Raw genomic sequence first — 23,563 nt, forward strand, 5'->3', positions numbered from 1 at the left:
TGTTAATCTGGGTTATAAACAATAATACTGTAAAGTTTCACCAAAATCCGTTCAGTAGTTTTTGCGTGAAAGAGTAACAAACATCCAGACATCACGACATCCACTCCAGACATCCACACTTTCGCCTTTATAATATTAGTAGGATATCAATTTGTAATGAAATACCCCATTTATTTCAGACTGCGAATGCAATCCAGTGGGCTCTGTGTCGCAAGTGTGCGACAAAGAGTCCGGCAACTGTACGTGCAAGAGCAAGTACGCGGGCCGCACCTGCAACCAGTGCGAGCCCGGCTACTACGAGTATCCTTCCTGCAACCGTGAGTGTCACCAAGCCTGTTCATCTCCGCGAGTTTACATCGAAAACAAAACACGCACGATGGCCCCCTACAGGATACTATTCGACAAGGCCTCACATACGAGCGAGCATTGACTCACGCACGCGTATTCTTGTGTATGATGGAAAAAAAAATGGTGTACTAAATACTGTGCAGTATTTAACTGCCTAAATAATAATAAAAACACAGAATGTACTTTTTTAAGTTGCCTGAAGACACTGAGAGGTAAATAAGTACCTAATATTATTCATGATAATTCATGCTAAATCATGTATTTCCTCCGCCATTTTATGCAGTTTGGCACCTCACGTCATATCATTTTACCGAAGTCAGCCCTATACAGGGTGTTAGGTAAATGGGTATATGAGCCGACACTAGCCCATGTTAACATGGGCATATAAATGGTATGGTGAAGTCAGAAAATTGATATCTTCATTTTAACTATTTTAATTTTCATACAAATCGGATTTTATACAATTTATTTTGTATGAAAATAAAAAAAAAAAAAAATGATGATATCAAATTTCTGACTTCACCATACCATTTATATGCCCATGTTAACATGGGCTAGTGTCGGCTCATATACCCATTTACCTAACACCCTGTATATTCGGCGCAGTGCCGATCACTGACGTTTGTCAACAAAATGGTGCTTGACTCTTGAGACAGGCTAAATTACACCATATTGTTAATGACATTGAGCATACATTTTTTTAAATACCTTCGCGAAGTAAAACTTCTGTACGTAGTACTTATTATTATTCTGTGGTATCACGCACAGATCACAGAAACTAAAGGGAGATGCGACAAGGGGGCGGGGCCGGTGTAGCGCAATATGCCCAAAAACAGAACACATTGCAATGATGACAGCAGCGACGTCATAATGTAAACAGTTTACATTGCTTGCGTAGTACTAAAGATTATTCGAACGTTGAGTATCGATACCGCAGTGGATGAGCACATAATATCAATTACTTTGTGTGTGTGAATTTCTAATGCGATACTGAGTTTCGAACTCAGCGCATTAGTTGGCATCTCTCTATATCTCTATGGTGTCACGCTACAACTCTCCCTCGCACCTCACCGCTTTCGCCCTGCCCGTACCAGAACGTCAATGACGTCACGGCGCAGTTAACTCGATCGGGTTGTACATTGCCTCGCGGGCGCGACCAAGTTTCGTCTATGTTACAAATGTGCGACAAGGTATCCAAAACTTATGCAAGCTCAATATGTGAGCCGCATGCTTGTACTCATAATTGCAACTATTCATTTCCAGAAGAATAAAACCTGTCGCTGCAATTGACGTCCCCAGTATAGCCCAGTATGCGGACCAATTGGGTCTTTGACACCATAGTCAATTTTATAGCTACTAGACCAGAAATCGAACTTTACAGCAAATTGAAAACCAATTCTACATTCGGGGCTAGATTTTACTACTACTACGATTTAACTACCTATGCAATTTGCACTCAATATTGCCCATTTCCTGACGATTCGCACCTGGCCTTATATCCGGTTATCCCTTGAATTGATTCCAACCCCACTACTTGTGACCTAGAATACCTATCAGGTTTCTTTCTCTGCATTTTTTGGGGTTGAAACTAGTTTTGCATTTTCAATTTGGTGTTGCAGACTGCAACTGTGACGTCAGCGGTACGCAAGCGAGCATTTGTGACGACATCACCGGCCAGTGCATTTGCAAGTTGGGCTTCGGCGGAGCGCGATGCGACCAGTGCATCTCTGGGTGAGTTTAGAAACCTGTTTTATCTTTTGACTGATTTTGACACAAGACTCCAATGTTTACACATAAAAAGACGGCATGTGCCTAAGGCTGTGTTGCATCATCTTAGGCCCAGAACAGACGGTGAAACGCAACTGCAAGGAAACTGCAACTGCTTGTTACTTTTGAGTTGCATCTAAGTTTCTGCCATAGCGTCCGTTGAGAGACCACACATGACGCGATTCAGTTTCAGTTTCATTCATAAGAATCATCAGAAAGTTGCAGTTTCGTTGCAGTTCCATTTCACCGTCTGTTCTGGGCCTTACTTTAAACTATACTGCCAAACTCTATACAAAAAATAACGATTATTTATTGTTATAGTTACGGTTAAAGTTAGATGGTGCAACTCGCAGACTTAGACCTTAGTGAGTAATATCTGGTTTCACCAACCCGCCTGGGCAGCGTAGCGAGTGTGTGCTAATTGGCTTAATCCTCCATTTGCTTCTGGTACAATAAGAGTGTCATACGCCTGTAATGGAGAAAAACTAAAAGAACCTGATGATGGTGTCGTTGGTGATGCCACCAATCAATTGACGTAACTTTTCATGCGATACTAAATCGAGCGATGCAGGCGCTATGTCAGCAACTTTAATGTACCATCGGAAACAGTGTTAACTATCCATTGCCTGTCATGTCGTCTCGTTCTATCGCAAAGAATCACCATTTGATGAGAGCGAAAGAAAAAACGGAAATGGATAGTTAACAGTGTGGCCGTGTGTACTTGCTCGTACGACAACTTTCCTGGGTAAAAAGCAAGAGTTTAAAATTAGTCTGTCGGTTAACTTATCAAAAAATTCTCGACACGTATGTCGTATATTTCACTTTTTACAGTTAATGAACATTTAAAGAGATAAAGCGCGCCAAAGTTCAAAAGAAGAGTGGTGATGGACTCAAAGTTTTTTTTTTTAGGAAACTAGCCTATTTATCCCGCCATAAAAGTCGACTGACGCATTTATTACCCCTTCCAGGTACTACATGGAGGTGCGAGGGCGCGAGCGGACGTGCGTGCCGTGCAACTGCTCGTCCACCGGCTCCACGTCCACCAGCTGCTCGGCCGACGGCAAGTGCAACTGCCTGGCCAACTTCGGCGGCCGCCAGTGCGCGCAGTGCTCGCCTGGCTACTACAAGTACCCGGACTGTCTGCGTAAGTGCAGTCCCAGGCTCCTATACACCGGCTCCTCGTCACCAGCTGCTCGGCCGACGGCAAGTGCAACTGCCTGGCCAACTTCGGCGGCCGCCAGTGCGCGCAGTGCTCGCCTGGCTACTACAAGTACCCGGACTGTCTGCGTAAGTGCAGTCCCAGGCTCCTATACACCGGCTCCTCGTCACCAGCTGCTCGGCCGACGGCAAGTGCAACTGCCTGGCCAACTTCGGCGGCCGCCAGTGCGCGCAGTGCTCGCCTGGCTACTACAAGTACCCGGACTGTCTGCGTAAGTGCAGTCCCAGGCTCCTATACACCGGCTCCTCGTCACCAGCTGCTCGGCCGACGGCAAGTGCAACTGCCTGGCCAACTTCGGCGGCCGCCAGTGCGCGCAGTGCTCGCCTGGCTACTACAAGTACCCGGACTGTCTGCGTAAGTGCAGTCCCAGGCTCCTATACACCGGCTCCTCGTCACCAGCTGCTCGGCCGACGGCAAGTGCAACTGCCTGGCCAACTTCGGCGGCCGCCAGTGCGCGCAGTGCTCGCCTGGCTACTACAAGTACCCGGACTGTCTGCGTAAGTGCAGTCCCAGGCTCCTATACACCGGCTCCTCGTCACCAGCTGCTCGGCCGACGGCAAGTGCAACTGCCTGGCCAACTTCGGCGGCCGCCAGTGCGCGCAGTGCTCGCCTGGCTACTACAAGTACCCGGACTGTCTGCGTAAGTGCAGTCCCAGGCTCCTATACACCGGCTCCTCGTCACCAGCTGCTCGGCCGACGGCAAGTGCAACTGCCTGGCCAACTTCGGCGGCCGCCAGTGCGCGCAGTGCTCGCCTGGCTACTACAAGTACCCGGACTGTCTGCGTAAGTGCAGTCCCAGGCTCCTATACACCGGCTCCTCGTCACCAGCTGCTCGGCCGACGGCAAGTGCAACTGCCTGGCCAACTTCGGCGGCCGCCAGTGCGCGCAGTGCTCGCCTGGCTACTACAAGTACCCGGACTGTCTGCGTAAGTGCAGTCCCAGGCTCCTATACACCGGCTCCTCGTCACCAGCTGCTCGGCCGACGGCAAGTGCAACTGCCTGGCCAACTTCGGCGGCCGCCAGTGCGCGCAGTGCTCGCCTGGCTACTACAAGTACCCGGACTGTCTGCGTAAGTGCAGTCCCAGGCTCCTATACACCGGCTCCTCGTCACCAGCTGCTCGGCCGACGGCAAGTGCAACTGCCTGGCCAACTTCGGCGGCCGCCAGTGCGCGCAGTGCTCGCCTGGCTACTACAAGTACCCGGACTGTCTGCGTAAGTGCAGTCCCAGGCTCCTATACACCGGCTCCTCGTCACCAGCTGCTCGGCCGACGGCAAGTGCAACTGCCTGGCCAACTTCGGCGGCCGCCAGTGCGCGCAGTGCTCGCCTGGCTACTACAAGTACCCGGACTGTCTGCGTAAGTGCAGTCCCAGGCTCCTATACACCGGCTCCTCGTCACCAGCTGCTCGGCCGACGGCAAGTGCAACTGCCTGGCCAACTTCGGCGGCCGCCAGTGCGCGCAGTGCTCGCCTGGCTACTACAAGTACCCGGACTGTCTGCGTAAGTGCAGTCCCAGGCTCCTATACACCGGCTCCTCGTCACCAGCTGCTCGGCCGACGGCAAGTGCAACTGCCTGGCCAACTTCGGCGGCCGCCAGTGCGCGCAGTGCTCGCCTGGCTACTACAAGTACCCGGACTGTCTGCGTAAGTGCAGTCCCAGGCTCCTATACACCGGCTCCTCGTCACCAGCTGCTCGGCCGACGGCAAGTGCAACTGCCTGGCCAACTTCGGCGGCCGCCAGTGCGCGCAGTGCTCGCCTGGCTACTACAAGTACCCGGACTGTCTGCGTAAGTGCAGTCCCAGGCTCCTATACACCGGCTCCTCGTCACCAGCTGCTCGGCCGACGGCAAGTGCAACTGCCTGGCCAACTTCGGCGGCCGCCAGTGCGCGCAGTGCTCGCCTGGCTACTACAAGTACCCGGACTGTCTGCGTAAGTGCAGTCCCAGGCTCCTATACACCGGCTCCTCGTCACCAGCTGCTCGGCCGACGGCAAGTGCAACTGCCTGGCCAACTTCGGCGGCCGCCAGTGCGCGCAGTGCTCGCCTGGCTACTACAAGTACCCGGACTGTCTGCGTAAGTGCAGTCCCAGGCTCCTATACACCGGCTCCTCGTCACCAGCTGCTCGGCCGACGGCAAGTGCAACTGCCTGGCCAACTTCAGTACTACAAGTACTACAAGTACCCGGACTGTCTGCGTAAGTGGTTCACTCTCAAGTACTTATACACTGGACTACAAACATAATGGTCGGTCAGAAAATCTTCAATGTCTTCAAAGGTAACCTAACCTAGCTTTATTTCTTCGCTTGAAACTCGGAATTTCTCTCTATGTAACTCACTTTATAGATTTGCCTTGTCCCCACCAATTATTGTACAAAGTATGCAATTTTATTAAAATCCAATGTTATTAAACAAACCTTGTTAAACATGTCAGAAACACTTTTTTGGATTACAATCTAGATTAAAACTGTATTTATTGTTGGTTGTAAATGTACTTTGTTGATTATGAATCGGTTGAAAACACTAGAAATAAAACTAAAGCATTTTTAGGTCATATTTCGGAAAAAATTAAATAAAAACAAAAATCACACTTAGGGTCAAATGGGCGAACTTGTATTCTTAAAATGACCTTACCTATATACCCACGAAGTATGTCTAACCTTCCACCAAACACCCTGTATATTCAACTAATCAATCTTTCTCTCGCAGCGTGTAACTGTGACCCGTCTGGATCCATCGGGTCAACGTGCGACGACAACGGCAAATGCCACTGCAAGTCTAACTTTGACAACGAAAAGTGCGACCGCTGCAAGGAGCAATTCTACAACTACCCCGCGTGCGAAGAGTGCAACTGCGATCCTAAAGGAGTTGTGGCTTCCTTCGCTGGTGAGTGACGCTCTGAATAATCGGATAGCGGTGCCGTCAGTTAGCGGCCGCTATATGACGTCGATGACAAAGTGCGACCGCTGCAAGGAGCAGTTATACAACTACCCCGCGTGCGAGGAGTGCAACTGCGATCCTTAAGGAGTTGTAGCTTCCTTCGCTGGTGAGTGACGCTCTGAATATTCGGATAGCGGTGCCGTCAGTTAGCGGCCGTTATATGACGTCCATGACAAAGTGCGACCGCTTCAAGGAGCAGTTATACAACTACACCGCGTGCGAGGAGTGCAACTGCGATCCTAAAGGAGTTGTGGCTTTCTTCGCTGGTGAGTGACGCTCTGAATATTCGGATAGCGGTGCCGTCAGTTAGCGGCCGCTATATGACGTCCATGACAAAGTGCGACCGCTGCAAGGAGCAGTTATACAACTACACCGCGTGCGAGGAGTGCAACTGCGATCCTAAAGGAGTTGTGGCTTCCTTCGCTGGTGAGTGACGCTCTGGCTACTAGGAACAGTTCAAATCCCACGTTTAATACTTGTAAAACTAAGATTTCATCATCATCTGGTTTCCACTGCAAAGGCGAAGAACCTCTTTATTTTACCAGACAAATGAACACTTCCCACGCTGTCTTGACTGGTTGGGGAGGGCTGACGTACACATATTTCTTCCTCAATCGCTTCTTACATTGTACTTGGGAACCATGGGAAGAGATGTCTGAACTGCACGACTAACTTACAATGTCCCAAATGTGGCTTACCGTACGATGTTTTTAGTGCTGAACTGCATCGTTTTTTTAAGTTGTGCTTTATATGTTGATTATTAGAGTCAAATATCCATTATAGATCGTTTCATCTACGAAGACGCGCCCCACCAATATTCCGCTAATGTTTGAGTGTTATCGGCACACGCTAAATTATCCATGAGTGCACACGCACACTACAATAATGACGCTCGGATTGCTCGGATCAAACTCCCCGCACCCCGCGTTTCCCTCGACCAAAAATTGGTGGGGCGCGTCTTCGTGGATGAAACGATCTATACCAGCTGTTAGTTGTAAGTCAATATTTAGCGACGTTGCACAGCGTGCTATAGAGAGGGCTATGTTGGTGTTTCTTTACGAGATCGAATTAGAAATGAGGAGATCCGTAAACGAACTAAAGTCGCTGATATAGCCCGACGGATTAGCAAGCTGAAGTAGCAATGGGCAGGGCACATAGTACGCAGAACTGTCGGCCGATGGGGCAGCAAAGTTCTGGAGTGGAGGCCGCGTACCGGAAAACGCAGCTAGCTAAGATTGTGATGATGATGATTTAGCGACGGATTCGTTTGTTAGTCGTATACCTAGAAATCAAAAAAACCTTATAGCTTTACACCTATTCGCATTTCACCGTGATAGCGTTTTTTGTTGTAGCGTGTAATATCGGTAGTATATTTTGTTCGTTTGTTAGTCGTATACCTCGAAATCAAAAAATCCTTATAGCTTTTCACCTATTCGCATTTCACCGTGATAGCGTTTTTTGTTGTAGCGTGTAATATCGGTAGTATATTTTGTTACTAGCATACATTTTTAACAGTTTTACAACAGTAGCAAATTTTGATGTAGCATGTATTATCAATAGCCTATTTATTAAGCCGCATATATTTTGAATAGATTTTTACAACAGTAGCAATATGTAATAAATAAATAAGCAAATCTTTCTTTATTCGCTCACCGTTTAGACTGTGACAAACATTTTAACACCAAAAAAAAACATACGGGTCGAATTGAGAACCTCCTCCTTTTTTGAAGTCGGTTGAAAATCAGCACAATCGGCCCAGCTGTTCTCAAGTCTTAATCAGACTAACGAGTAGAATAACGCATTACAAACAAATATCTATCAATGTGAAAAGCGACTACAGTGAATACAGGCAGGAAAGTAAATCTACTATGAATTTTTAGACAATGGGGATGTTGCCTGGGTCAAAAAGCAAGAGTTTTAATTAGTCCGTCAGTTAACTTATCAAAAAATACTCTACTCGTATTTTTCACTTTTTCAAACTAATGAAAATTTAAAGAGATAAAGCGCCCCAAAGTTCATAAGAAGAGGCCCGTGACGTCAACGCTTGCTTAAAAATGCCGCACGTTGTGACGTCGTGCGCAACTTCAACGCACCATAACTATGTAATTATTTGTTAGATTGACAAATAAAAATATATGTGTCCAATATTTTTTGATATTAAACATTACGGACTAAAAAAATTTTTTTAGGCAACTAGCCTATTGTAATTAGCGATCAAAAATTATACTACAAGAATGAAAATCTATTCAGAAAAGACAATGCCGGAAATTGGCGTCTTTTTTTTTTCGCGCGGCCATCGACCAAACCATGGTTTTTGGATACAAAATATTAGAAGTTTGATGATTTACATACTAGATTTGCTTTTTGCGCGCAAGTTTTGTAAGAAATTGCAACAAAATAGTGACATTGTATGTGTAAACAAACAATACCATCCATTAAAGGCTCCAGACATCAGTGTGGAGTAGAATCAGCGCAATAAGAAAATATCGCAATATTTTGGTGCAATTTCTTACAAAACTTGCGCGCAAAAAGCAAATCTAGTATGTAAATCATCAAACTTCTAATGCTCGTAACTCAGTTCAGACTGAGTTTAGAGGTATACATGTCATAGTAAGTTTGGTTTATTACACTATTTTGTAATCAAAAAACAAAGTTTGGCCGATGGCCGCGCGAAAAAAAAAAAGACGCCACCTTCCATACAAAATCTGGTAATATTGCCATTTTGATATCGCGGCGAAATGCGAATAGGTGAAAAGCTACAAGGATTTTTTGATTTCGAGGTATACAACTAACAAACGGACGGATTTTAATCTTCTCTCTCTCTCAGGCTGCGGCTCAGTGCCGGCCGGCGAGCTTTGCCAGTGCAAGGAGCGCGTGCAAGGCCGCATCTGCAACGACTGCAAGCCTCTCTTCTGGAACCTGCAGGAATACAACCCCGTCGGCTGCGAAGGTCAGTACTCAACCTTTTGCTGGGTCACACTGTTAACATGAGGCTAGATGACAACATTTATATTATTTTATGATGATTAGAAAATATTATTTTTGTATTTTTTTTCTTCTTTCATAATAAAATAATAACAGTGCTACATCGAGTTGAAATGTCGCGTTACGTCACGCCTATGTGCATTTTTTACTTAGAAGTGACGTCACGCGACATTTCAATTCAATATAATACTGTAATTATTCGATTATGAAAAAAACTAAAAAAGACGCGTCCAATATTTTTTTTTTATCTCTCTGACAGACTAAATAGAATTTCGATTTCATTACCCAGTCATCATCCTAATTGAAGTGGGGTAAAGGAGGAGGAATTCGGGGTCACCTTTTTCATACCTCAAATATTACTCTTAATGTACTAGTTCGGGGATAAAGAAGGATTTCCCGCTTAACGGACTTCTTAAACTTGCGCGTTCGAGCGAAAGCGCTGTGCTGTGACGGTGTTATTCGAACGATAGTTAATAAAGGGTAGCATGCAGGTCGCAGCGCTTTGATGCTAGCAAAGTAGGATCTTTACTAGTAGCGCTTTAACGCTAGTTCACGCTAGGTTTTCTTCTATCAAACAAGATACATTGGCGATATAGCGCAGCTTAGTATCAACCTGCTAACGGACCACGCAGGGAACGAATTCTATTTGATTTTGAGAGAAGCCTCCCTCATACACGGTTTACCACAAGCGTCTCGTCAGCTATGTGTTAGCAGTGTGACTTCTGTTTTATGCTTGTCCTTGTTTGTTTATTATTTGACAAGTAGTGTCAAGACCTAGAAATCGTTGCCGATATTTCACACGGCCCTTTTATAAACATAATGGCGGCTCATACAATTTTATACTAAGGTTGTTACAGCATATTACCTTTATCATGGACTAATATTTATTATTTTACCTTACATGCTGCACTGGATTGACAGAAAAACTCATAACAAACAAAGTTTGGTTCGACTCACTGGTTAGGTTATTGTGGTGAAATGTTCACTTCAAGATATTCAATTGGGTTAGACTCTTATTAACAGTTAGGCTTTCTTAATCTAGGAGAGTAAGTATGGAATTAATTACAGAATAAGTAGAAAATAGTAAATACATTTAACAAAATAAAATGAGACTTGAAATACTGACAAAGTGTTTTTACTTAATTGTAATGGTTCGCGCATCACTATGTTCGCCCTCGCTGGATGTACGCGCCTCACTACTTTTCTCCAAACAGGAAATGCGGACAACACTAGCGCGTCCCCGGCCATCTTGTCATTCTTTCGGACCCAAATTACACTGGCCAAATGTGCAAACCCCACGAAGGCACAATCGAATAAAAAAAAGTTTCACAGCAGCTCTGCTGGCGCCCTCTACGAAATGCTTTGCGTGTGGAACCCATTATTACTAACGATCCGATAGTGAGTTACTTACGTTATCGGATCGTAATCGTTGCATGTAAAACGCACAGCGCATGGCGTATGTGTAAGATAAAGCTTTGTATTCACTGGAAGACAAATGCCCCACGATAGGTGGCGCTAGAGACGTCATGTTATATTTTGGTGAAATTTATATCCGGTAAAGTCGTGATAACTGAAATGAGCTACAAATGCATATCTGCGAAAAGATTAGCGTCATGTGTTGTGAAAAAAGATGTGGTCGCAAGTGAACACATAGCTTTAGATGCAAACCGTACTGCGCTTGCGTGAACACACCCTTTGAACTGCAGTCTGGGTGCGGCAGACGGTGACGCCCCGGTGCTGGCATCGCTTGCATCGTTGATGCACTTATGATTTTGTGAATGCTACATTTCTCGCCCTAAGTATTTCGACAATGGCAACTAACATCCTTAAATTAACACGCTAATTTGTAAAATGAAACATTTTGGCCGAATCTACTCCCGATTTATGTATGATGGGATAAATAAATCTAGAGTACATTCGGCCCCAAATTCTTTCATTTTAAGGCACTATAAGTGTCTGGACTCGCCGTACTTTATAGACACAAGTTTATGAATAATAATAAATAATAAATATCCTTGGACATTTTACACTACGCTTCTTAGTCCTAAACTAAGCAAAACTTGTACCATGGGTACTAGACAACGGATATAAACATACTTAAATACTTTTTTTGTAAATACATACATAGTATACATAGTAACACCGAGACCCATCACAGAAATTAAAATTCATCATTTCAATTTCTGCCCGGCCTGGAATCGAACCCGGGACCTCTCGGCATAGTAGTCCGTTCCCTACCACTACACCAAATGGCCGACAAGTTTATGAAAGGTGGGGACAGTGAAGTTTTTTTTATGTTATTTCTATTCCGTATTATAGCAGCAAACAATCATCAGAAGGACTTGTAAGGAATAGTAAGTAACGAATAAAATAAAACCTTGGTAAGCCACCCGGAATGGTAGCTTTTAACTAACTAGAAGTCTAGAAACGGTTGCATATAAAAGACCGCTATTTCAAGAGAATACCTACGACATGGCATACAACATACATTCATACGGCGTAGTTTAGTTTAGAGTCCAGCCTGCAGGGACTGACTTGAGCATCCACGTGTACAAGGCATCACACAGTGTGGACATTCCATGATCACAGACGCAGGGCTACCAAACCAGACCGTGGCCAGTCATGGCTCATGCCATGCATTGGTTTCAATGGTTTATTTATTGAAAAATGCGGACCTAAGGTGCTGCTAACCCACACTTTGGGTCCGCATTTCTGATTTTCTCCGGCCGTGCACCCGCTTATATATCCTCAGCAGTAGATTTGAAGTTGGATCAAGGAAAGAGGTCATGTTTACAAGAGGCAGCGATAGCGGATTTTGGTCTTGATTTTCACTGTTTGAGGTGAATAAGTGTTCATAATTGAAGAACCATTATATATTAAAATAAATGCGACAAAGTACGTCTCCCTCTTTCTCGAATTGCTGAATTTTTGAAAATATACAACATATCAGTAAAAATTTCATCATAGAAGCTATTGATATCAATATTAAAGGTTCGGACAAACCAACGCATTCACACGCGATCAGCCGGCGTGCAGCGATGGCGACTTAAATGCATTGATCGCCATCGCTGCACGCCGGCTGATCGCGTTGGTTTGCCAGAACCTTTACTAAGAAAGGTGTTGCATTAATTAAATAGTCTCTGTTTTAAAGTATGGTGGTCATCAAGTCGTAAAGTATTTTTGACAAAGTACTTTCCCTGAGTTTCCGCTTCAGCTAGGCTCCCCTAAATCGTTCGTCCTAGGTTCGATCCTGGTTGGGTCACTTTAGAAAGCAATATTTTGTCTCCGAAGGTTTTTAAAAGAGGCGAGGTTCAAGCTCTATGCTTTAATTCAGTGATTGAAATAATACAGTGGTTAAATTACAGTTCGTATTAGCAGTCAACAATACTATTCTATTTCTATTTCACTACAATGGAAATTTACAGAATGCACATAGTGGACTTTTGATCAAAACATCCTAACGGCTGCGTCAGCCACACGTTCCCACGTGCAACGCTCGGTGGTCAACATGACATCAGCGTAATAGACTACCATTTATTCTTTTTAGGCGCAAATAATACGAATTAGATAAGTAAATCAATGAAACAATTAGCTAATAAATAGGTAGGTATACTTAATTTGTAAACAGGCAATGTGTGAATACCATAAAGTTGGTGAGTACCTAAGTATTACCTGACCTCAGAAGGACCTCTAACATTCATAGAAACTTTAAAAATGTGTCGCTTTGTTTTGGTTTATGTGTTTTATGAATGTTGCTGTTAACTAAACTTTATCAAACTGTCCCATGCAAAACCTTAAATTGGTAAGAAACGTCCGATTAGTACCTTGAAGGAATACCTACCGCATAATGGCATACAACATTCATAACGCGTGGTGTTGACGTTGATGGTGTCGACCTGCGGAGCATTTCCATGGAATGAGCCAAGAGGTGGTCACAGGTAGAAGGTCGGTCGCCGGTTGGCAAACCAGACCCCCTGCGATCATGGCTCATGCCATGATTTTGTTTCAATAGTTTATTTATTGAAAAATGCGGACCTAAGGTGTGTTCAGTTCACCCACAGCTCGGGTCCACATTTCTGGTGTCCTACGGCCGAGCGCTCGCTTTTATACTCGCAGCGGTCTAGACTTGAAGTTAATTCGAAGGTGGCGCTATGTTCACGAGAGGTAGCGATAGCGGATATCGATCGTGACTGCCACACCCTTCTAAGTGATTTGGTTGGGGTTAACTTCTAACGAACAGAAAGTTTAAAAAAAATACGTATGCCCGCTTACTAAGATCACAATATTCGTATTTTCTTTCTTTATAAAAGTATTCGAGTATTGCATTCAATTCCGTTTACGATTGATTTTAGAAAATGCCGATGATCTAAGTTCTAAGTTATCAAGTATCATTTAATTTTATACGTAACCACTATGATACTGCCTTTGAAATTGATTTAAAATAACTTTACAGACATATTTTTTTAAGTATGGCTTGTCTCGTAAAATCCACTTTTTGTGATAGTAGTCAAATATTTAGTCTCGGTTTCACATAATTTGATCTCAATAAATAAATTACATTCGCCATCTTCCCGCTTCAGCTTGAATCCACAAAACCGCTCCGCCTATACCGCAGTCGCCGCCCCCAGACAGATGTGAATGCACAACCAATAGCTAGTTTGATGAGTTGAAATTGATGCACCCGGCACATGCGTGATTTGGTGGACCACAAAAAAAATGAAGGAGCGGTATTTCATAATCGTACAAAATGGACAAAACGAACGCGTTTAGGTAAATTAGTTAATAGCCTAACAGCCGTCTCGATTGCATCGCAGGCATCGCAGCAAGAATAGAGGAGGAGCTTTAAGCGTCGGTATTTGCCACCACTACACAATAATTCTAAAGCACAACTATTTTAAAAAGGCACTTCATTCTGGTCTGAAAACTTCAATTAATTTTAAATTACCTGTAAATTAAGATTTTGGTTGCATTGTAATTGAAAATAGTGACGTCACTGTCTAGTATTGCCATACAAAATCTATAGAAGTGTCTCGTTTTGACAGTTTTACAAAGTACGTCAATTTAATGGTGGTGGCAAATACCCTATTGAAAGGTATTTCTTCAATAAATTAATCTTACATGCAAAAAAGAAATAACATTAATTAGCATAAGTATCTTTATAGTATGGATTTCGATGAAAACTCAAAATACCTACAGGGATATTAATCTAAGCTTTGATAGTTTTCCTTGAGAGCATACCTGCGCGGCATAGCATACAACATTCATAGAGCATTCGTACAGCTGCGTGGCTGTGGTAACCATGGGCATTTGCCATGGACTCAGACATGAGAGGTCCGTGGGTGTGAAGCATCACAGCACGAACACTCCATGATCACGAACTGAGGGTCGGTCGACAGACCCTAGTCTGTCATCATGACTCATGCCTGTCATGTGTGTGTTTGATATAGTTATTTAGCGAAAAATGCGGACCTAAGGTGTGCTCCCACACATTGGGTCCACATTTCTGATCTGCCACTGGCGAGCGCTCGCTTTTATACACAGGCTTCCACTTGCTCTAGATTTGAGGTGACCTAAATGGAGAGGTCATGTTCATGAGCGGTAGCGATGGCGGAAATCGATCGTATTAAGCGCCCCACCTCTGTAGGAATCAGGGGATCATAATGAGCTGTTAAATTGTAAAGGTTTTTAAAGACACCAATCCTTTTGAATATGATAATTAATGATTGCTACTAGTTACCAAAATAATATACTGATCAAGTTGAAAGTTATTTTTTATCAGTAAGAGCGCTTTCACATTAGGGCGTCAGTCACGCGTTTGTCGCGCTTCTAAATCGCCTAAATGTAAAAACTCTCTAGTCAAAAAGTGAAAGATTCACCTGAAAGCTCTCGTATTTCATGGGTTACTACATAAAACTTTGTTTAGGTATTATTTATTTAATTTCTTTTATATCTCTCTATTGCTCGATGTTATTACATCATACTACTCAATTTTATGTAACTTCGAATCGTGTCTTATGAATAAATAAAATACGGCCTCCAACATTCCGCTTCAGCTCGACTCCCCTAAAACGCTCCTCCTATACATGTGTTCGTGGTCAGCAGACTGACGTCAATGCAAGTCCTAAATCAAGCTCAATCAATTGAGGGGCTACAATTTATGCATGCGTGATTTGTAGTTCTTACAAAGTGTTAATTACTTTATATCCGGTGGTCATTTCGAGGGGAAAATAATAGGTTTAATAAAATTAAGAATCTTCGCAGGTCAGATTTATTGTCTTCTAAGACGAGCCAAAATATCACGTGAAGCAAAGCAAATGGCACTTCTAATAACTAAATAATAATAAATCTTTGGACAATTTCACACAGTGCCAGCTAGCCCCAAAGTAAGCAACTTATATACTTTTTAAATACATACTATTATACATAGTAACACAAAGTCCCGTCACAGAAATTAAAATTCATCATTTACAATTTCTGCCCGGACGGGAATCGAACCCGGGACCTCTCAGCACAGTAGTCCGTTCTGATTCTGAACCACCACACCAAACGGCCGACAATAGATAAATAAGCCAGTGTATTGTTTGATAAAGTCTCCATGTTTCAGTGGTAAGGAAATGAACCTCTGGAAGGTTCTGGGTTCGATTCCCACGTGCAGGCACACAATTATTATGAGTGGTTCAAAAAATTAAATAATACTCCATACTATGATTTTTTTATATTATGATATTATTAGGGTTATAAATAACTCGCATAATCATCATTATCAGTCACATGATATCTACTGCTGACTGAATATCCCCCAACATTTTATAAGAAATAGTCGTTGTAATTAATGCGAATGAAGCCGCAGGCTAAATCTAGTACCAGTCCCCTATGCCTACAACTAACTCGCCCACTAATCGAACCTTGAACGAAGTGCCAGTATTGAGGTGGCAGTCAAAATAAAGCAAGAAATAGGTACCTAGTACCTACTTAATACCCAATGACATTACTATAAAAACATCTTAGCTTAAAATTATCACTTCACGGGATTTATTGCAACAATATCTATTTTCATGACCCGAAAATCCTCTCAACTGATAGGCATTACCATGTTAGGTTGATACGTGAAGCCATTGAAATTAAAAAGCATAAGAATTTCAATCGAGAAGATGGATTTAACCTATCATCAGCGTGGTATCCGGTGATAACGAAGTACAAATCGCGTTCTAGGCCGTCTCAGAGAAACCCGGACACTGTTAGTGTATAAATATTATTTACCGTTAAAATAGATATTGTTGCAATAAATCCCGTGAAGTGATAATTTTATAGTAAAAAATGCAACATAATAGTTTAAAATCTTAGCTTAAACCATACAAAATCATGAGAAAGAAGAAAGCAATACCTACATGGCATATTAACATACAACATTCATAAACCATAAGTTCGCGTCCTGCTACGGTGCTTACTGCGGTGCATTCCCCATGCAACCAGCAGGACTACTCTCTAATGCGGTTTCAGTGTTTTCCAATCTATCCACCGCTATCACTCGATCATATCATGGTGATAGCGACAATATAGACCTTAAAATACCACTACAGCATGAGGGAGTAGTCCTCCTGACATGAAGAATATCCACGCGCATGAGGCATCACAGCGTGGACATACCATGACCACAGACAAAGGATCGGCTGGCAAACCAGACCCTCGCCTGCCATCATGACTCATGTCATGTGTTTGATATAGTTTATTTAGTGAAAAATGCGGACCTAAGGTGTTAAGCCACACGTTGGGTCCGCACTTCTGCCTGCCTACGGCCACGCGCCCGCTTATATACCCTCCAGCCTTCTTTCTACTCGGTCTAGATTTGAAGTTGGATCATAAGTAAAGATCATATTCACGAAAGGTAGCGATAGCGGGAATCGATCGCGGCCGTCACACCTTTTTAGGTGATTTCAGGCCAACACAGATGGGACAGGACCCTTTAAAAGGCTTCAGAATAACTTACATTTCCTTTTTCTTTAAAATTAACCAACATTTAAAGATTTCCTCATTGCATTCTACTGAATTCATTATTATTGCGACAGATTTTCCAAAGTTACATGATAATATGGATAGTGGTCAAATTCTTATCAAGATCGAGTTGCGTTTTTATTAGTTTTTTCCAACTTGTCGCTTCAGCTCATCTCCCCAATACCGCTCCCACTACAATTGCGGTCGCGGCCTCCAGACTGATGTGAATGCAGACCCTACTAAATCAAGACAAATCAATTGATGAGTACAATTGATGCACTCGGCGCATGCGTGCCTCGTAGTGATGTCCTTGTACTGTCTAGGCTACCTATCGATCGATGGTAGCCTTTTCCGGGACTAAGTATTTACTTGGATTCGCCGCTTGCTTATTAGTATTTTGTAGCCTACGAATAAATTAAAATCAATTTATTGTCGATCTATGACACCAATACCTATTAGTCCCTATAGGATAAAATGTTGAACTCATGGCTCTCTGATGAATGAATTTTGCTCGTGGCTCTTTAAATCAACTACCATTTGCCCCCACGGCTTTCAAAGCTACAACCTACAACTGCAGTTTTAAAGTTCTGCTAAACCAACGCCTGCAGCGTGCGTGCGGCGATGGCGATCAGTAGAAAGAAATCAATAGAATAGCCATCGCCATGGATATCAGGCTAGGCGATCACGGAATAGTTTGGTATAAGAACCGGTAGCCTATCGCGTACCCCATCACTGCTTGCACCGCCGTCCACGTTGCCGGAGCGGCAGATGGGAAACCCACCTTGGAAAGACCACTACAAAAACCTCTGAAAATAATATCTGTGTTCTAATATTGAATAGCCAAACGTTGTTTTGTTAAGGATACTTATTTCCTTTGTCGTTGAAAGTATATAAATTGATGACAGTCAAAATTATTTTGGCTATTAGATATTCATACAGTTATTTCTAGAGGTATCTGCAATGTTGAATTGCATGATCTAATGCGTAAGTACTTTTTATTAGGGCGTTATTTAAACTCCACCTAAGCCATCTTTCATAAAGTCCATAATGAAAACGTGAAATAATATAAAATTAAGTTATAAGGCGGTTATCACACTGCGCCGCGCTCCGTCGCGGAGCGCTGGACGACAGATTTAATCATTGTATGCAAGTACCTCAGTTTGTATAGAAAACACGCGCGGCACTTCACACTGACAACGCGTCTGCGCTGATTTTTTATATGAAATCACGCTAACCGCCTAGGTAAATGGCTTAGTAGATAATATTCGCAGACAGCAGCCGTTTTAAGTTACTTAAAATTTAAGCGTACACATAATATGAGATTTAAAGCAAGTTGAAACAAATAATTATTTTTAAAGCGAACGTCTTACGTGTCATATTATGCCAAAGTAGACTCATTTCAAGTTCGGCTAAATTTCATAGTCAAAAATTTAACATACGTTTACAAAACTGTTGGTTGAAGTCTTTTTGCACATCAAAATTACCGACTCGACAGGTGAACGAAATGAAAAATAATGTTAACCTGTAATTCATACTCGTAGAACATACTCATATGAAAGCAAAGGACAGAAGTCATTAATTATTTACAATATTTAACTCAGCCAGTCTGGACGTTTTTGCGCATGCGTATAACCTATAAGCTTTGCGCATGCGTATTACTGTCCTCGCGAATATTCTAGATTCAGTTCAGGTTAGCATCTAAGTTCAGACTTATTATAGCTGTGTGTGGTATGATACTGAGAGGAGCGATTTTTGGGCCAACGATCCGCCTTGAGCGAAAGCGATTTTTTGTTTATTGCACATGTTTATTCAAAAAGTTTTTAAAGGAGGTTCTCGTCTAGGTCCTGTTTTGGTTACAAAAACTAAGACTAGCTAGATCCGAATGTTATTGTCAACTAATTAATCAACCTTCTGACTATCCGCTTTTTAGGTTAACTTTTTGAATGATCCGATGGTACAGGGCTCAGAAATATCTACTTAAGACATTCCAGTCTTCAATCCTTGAGTGGAAAATGAAGTTCAAAAGTATTCTCAATTAACTTTCCCGGGTTAAGGATATATCTTTTTGTCATAATGCTAACTCGATGAAGCGGATAATAATTAGTGTATTTTGGGGTTGACATTGTTTAAGATAAATACTCCCGCTTCCTCCCATGAAACCGCTGGTTCGTATGCCCAAATAGTAGCCTTTCCACTGCCCCGAAGACAGGCACTAGCTACCTAGGGCTCTGGATTGGCAGGACGCGAGCTGGTCGCAGCGCATGCGCGAAGCCAGCCGGCGTTCTCCTGGCAATCGTCGCCGAAAATAGCTGCCAGTCGGCAAGTAAGCTCGGAACTGAGCGCCAGTGGCTACTTGGTGCTTAGTTTTCGAGCTTACTACAAAAACTTTGATGAACACCGCTGCTTCTGCAGCTTGCTGATTGCAAGCTGCAGGGCATGTGCTGTTGGCTTTGTTATCCTGTGAATACTTCCTGCTGGCCCGTGCGTTTGTATTTTGGTTGCACTATACAAAACCTCGTGCAGTTCATTCGTAACCTTTTCAAGGCTGTCATCATCATCATCATTTCAGCCACAGGACGTCCACTGCTGAACATAGGCCTCCCCCAATGACAAGGGTGTAGTTTAACAGAAACTTTGTATGAAACTAGAAGATATTAGTGAAAGAAGTCTTTGTTAGAGCTGATTGAACGTCATCATCATCATCATCAACAGCCCTTTACAGTCCACTGCTGGACTATGAGCCTCCTCCACTATAGTGGAGGGTTTTGCCATAATCTCCACGCTAGGCAGGCGGGTTGGATTGAACGTAGTTTCGAAAAATTACATTTATCATTGGCAGTGTTTTGAGCACCATTTGAGTAAAGTGCTGCTGATATAGTTTTTATCAGTTTTTTCGCCATGTTAGTTTTTGTACAAATTATGACTATGTTTATTTTTATCAAATCTAAAAACAAGCTCGTCCTGAGTGGCGTCCGATTTGGTTATAAAAATTATTATTATAGTAGACAGTCAATTTTATTTTATTTATATATTTTATTAATTTTCTATCAATCTACATACAAAATGTTATAAATTAAAAAGTGTTTGTATAGGAAAATTAGGTTTTGAGAAATTCGTTATACGAAACAGCATTTTTAATGGAATATACCTATGTATTATTATTATAATCTTTTAAATAAAATATTTAAAAATTAAAAAAATACAGAAAAAAATGGAACATTTTAATTGTTCTAGAATTAAAATAGATATTCCTTTATTATTAGATTCATATAAAGACACTGTTTACTCACATTGATTCCTAAAGATACGCAAGTGCAAAAAACTAAGTTTGTCGATTACGAACACGAGCATTAGTGTCCACTTTAGTTCCATAGCCCTTACTCACTGACAAAATGGCGAAAGATTTTAATCAAACTAATAACTTCTATTTGAGTAATAAAATAAACGTTTATATTGCACTAGCATGTTCTAAACTCACTGACTAGATGTGAACATTCCAAATATCATATCATCAACATATAGGATCAATCGCCTCTGGTGCCTAATTTGAAGCTGTTAGTTTTTTGGGTAAATACGGGGATCCGAAGTGTTTTAGATGTGAACCCCACCTCGGATCCCCGTATTCTGACGCTCCGCGGCCGCTGCTCCGACCTCCTCTGGAGATAAGTGGGCACTGCGCATGTGCGAGCCCAGAATGCACCAATCAAACGTTAGAACCTCATTTCAGACCAGAGATTGCGTAGCGGACAAGTCATAGCAGGAAGCGGGGAACCGTTTTCCACCCGAAAATGACCGGTTTGGCCTGAAAATTTGATGATAAAGATAATATTATCAGTCAAAACGAGGTGTTTATTGATTATTTTTATAGAATTTTGAAAATATTTAACATCATTCACAGTTTAATAATAAAACTTGTTCCGGACAATGTTCTGATTTGATTAGATAAAGAAACATTCAACCATATTTGATCAACAAGTAAAAGACAGTACGCACGAGCAAAGTAGCACACGTCTAAATGCCTCTTTAGCCGTCTTAGCCGCTTCGCTTATGTTTTGGACGTAGCCCATCAACTGATACGAACATAGGTGCTGGACCAAGTTCTTCAGTTGGCAATAATGCGTTTTCGTGGTTTATGTGTTGGCAGCACGTGCAAAATGCACCCCCATGCCTGGTTTTTTTTCCAGACCAACACAGAATACTGACAACTGGATGTGTCACTTCAAAGCTTACTGAATAAAAGTTAAGAAAATAATAATCATTACATCAGTTCAAGGGGTAGTAAATAATATAATAACTACGTTCCATGATTAGATTCAAATTATTAAATTAAATCAAATGATTGGTTTGGAACTAAGATTTTTGGATGTTTGTAATTTTTGTTGAAAATATCTCCATAAATTGAAAAAAGTGGTTTGATTTTGAGCTTAACTCTCAGGCTCATTTTAAAATACACTCGCTGTTTCAAAAAATAACTTTAGCTCAAAATCTGAATACTTACAGAGGAATATGATTTCCTACCTTTTTTAACAGTTTATTTAAGCGTTGCATGAGCATTTAACGTTGATACTGGTGATTCTTTTGGAGATGCTGATGTATTAAAGTGCAATGCGTAAAAGAAAAAAATAGTATAAAACAAAATCATTCCATAGTGACATGTCATCAATATCAGAGACACCACCGGTGCCAATATGTTAGTTTGTTTTATGATTTTATGAGTAAATACAGGGATCCGAAGTGTTAGAGATGTGAACTCCACTCCGGATCCGTGTATTCTGCCGCTCCGCGCTCGCTGCAGCGACCTCCTTTGGAACTGTGAGGTCAGTACGCAGGTGCGAACTCCAGATGCACCAATCACACGTTGGGAACTGATTTCAGACCGTACAGAGCGTAGCGGACAAGTCATAGGAGCTAGCGGGGTTAGATTTGTCACGCAAATATGCATAGTAAATCATGTAAAATGGATTATATTCAAATCATAATAATTTATTACATATAAGTAAAAAAGAATATAAGATAATATATATAATAATATATATAAGTAGAAAACAGTGAAACATGGATTATTCAAAAAGTGTTATAACTAACATTTTCTCATAAATATATCGGACAGAATATTTTCTCAAAACGATGAATTAGATTTAATATACGTGTGAAAAACGTTTCCAAAGCACTTGTTCTGTGGGTTTCCCTCGTAATACTGCCGATTACTTCGCTTATGGCTTAGACATCGCCTATGAACTGATATGAACGTAGTTGCTAGATATAGTCCTTCAGTTGGCAATTATGGATTTCAGTGATTTATGTGTTGGCAGCAGGTGCAAGTGCATGTTGTACGCATGCGCGAAGTTATCCAGACGAACAAAGATTATTGGTTACTGGATGTGCATTTTGTAGCTGAATTTATAGCAAGTTGAAAAATTTCCAGCAATTTCCACTAATTGATTATTTTATTATATCTTACAAAAGAGATTATTAAGTCCAAGAATCTTAATGTGCAATTATTACAAGAAAATATATTTGCGAAATTTTTCGGAAGTGTATACCTAAGTATCATGGTAACATTCTTCATGGCTATCCTACACTCAACGTCAAATAAATCGGACCTCCCGCGACCATTACTTTTAAGATTTTCTTTTAACACAAACATGGCTCTCCGTCAATATAGGTGTTATTTAAAAGCCCAATAAATAAACTTAACGAAAACTACATTTATTTTTTTAATAAACGATTAACATGTACCATAAAATAAATGTAACTTGAAAAAAGGCCTCACTTGGGGCTCACCTCTGGGACCAATTAGCCCAATTTTTATGGTTCTAAAATCAAATATGGTTCTATAATCTCACGTGTCCTCTTTAACATACTCGTATGGAAATGCAAAAGTTTGGATGTCTGAATGTTTGTTACTCTTTCACGCAAAAACTACTGAACGGATTTTGATGTAACTTTACAGTATTATTGTTCATAACTCAGAATAACTTATAGGCTATAATTTATGAAGATCTGTGACCAACTAAATTTCGCTGTGAAGCCGCGGGCACAAGCTAGTTCATAATAATCGCTTCGCGTATGATTTGGACGCAGCCCATCAACTGATATGAACCTAGTTCCTGGATGTTATCCTTCAGTTGGTAATAATAAATTTCCCATTCACGTTGGCAGCATTTGCAAGATTCATTCCCCGCATGCGCGAACTTGTCTACACCGAAAACCAATAAATTGAACACTAATACCATGGTACTATTACTTATTCTGTGCTAATACATACCTAATATTATGACTCATGGATGATTGATATGTACTAAGTTAACCTTTTACC

General features: G+C 41.9%; 1 protein-coding gene across 1 annotated transcript in view; it reads left to right on the plus strand.

Moving 5' to 3' along the window:
- The window catches only part of LOC135087096 (laminin subunit alpha), a 168,891-nt gene that overhangs the window by 19,793 nt on the left and 125,535 nt on the right, over positions 1-23,563 (plus strand). The window contains exons 10-14 of the mRNA XM_063981937.1: positions 180-317; positions 1,968-2,079; positions 3,084-3,259; positions 6,037-6,213; positions 9,095-9,217. Of these exons, the coding sequence (XP_063838007.1) occupies positions 180-317; positions 1,968-2,079; positions 3,084-3,259; positions 6,037-6,213; positions 9,095-9,217 (726 nt within the window). The remainder of the gene's footprint in view (positions 1-179; positions 318-1,967; positions 2,080-3,083; positions 3,260-6,036; positions 6,214-9,094; positions 9,218-23,563) is intronic.

The sequence above is a fragment of the Ostrinia nubilalis genome, chromosome Z, assembly GCF_963855985.1.
Source record: "Ostrinia nubilalis chromosome Z, ilOstNubi1.1, whole genome shotgun sequence".
Classification (NCBI taxonomy): Eukaryota; Metazoa; Arthropoda; class Insecta; order Lepidoptera; family Crambidae; genus Ostrinia; species Ostrinia nubilalis.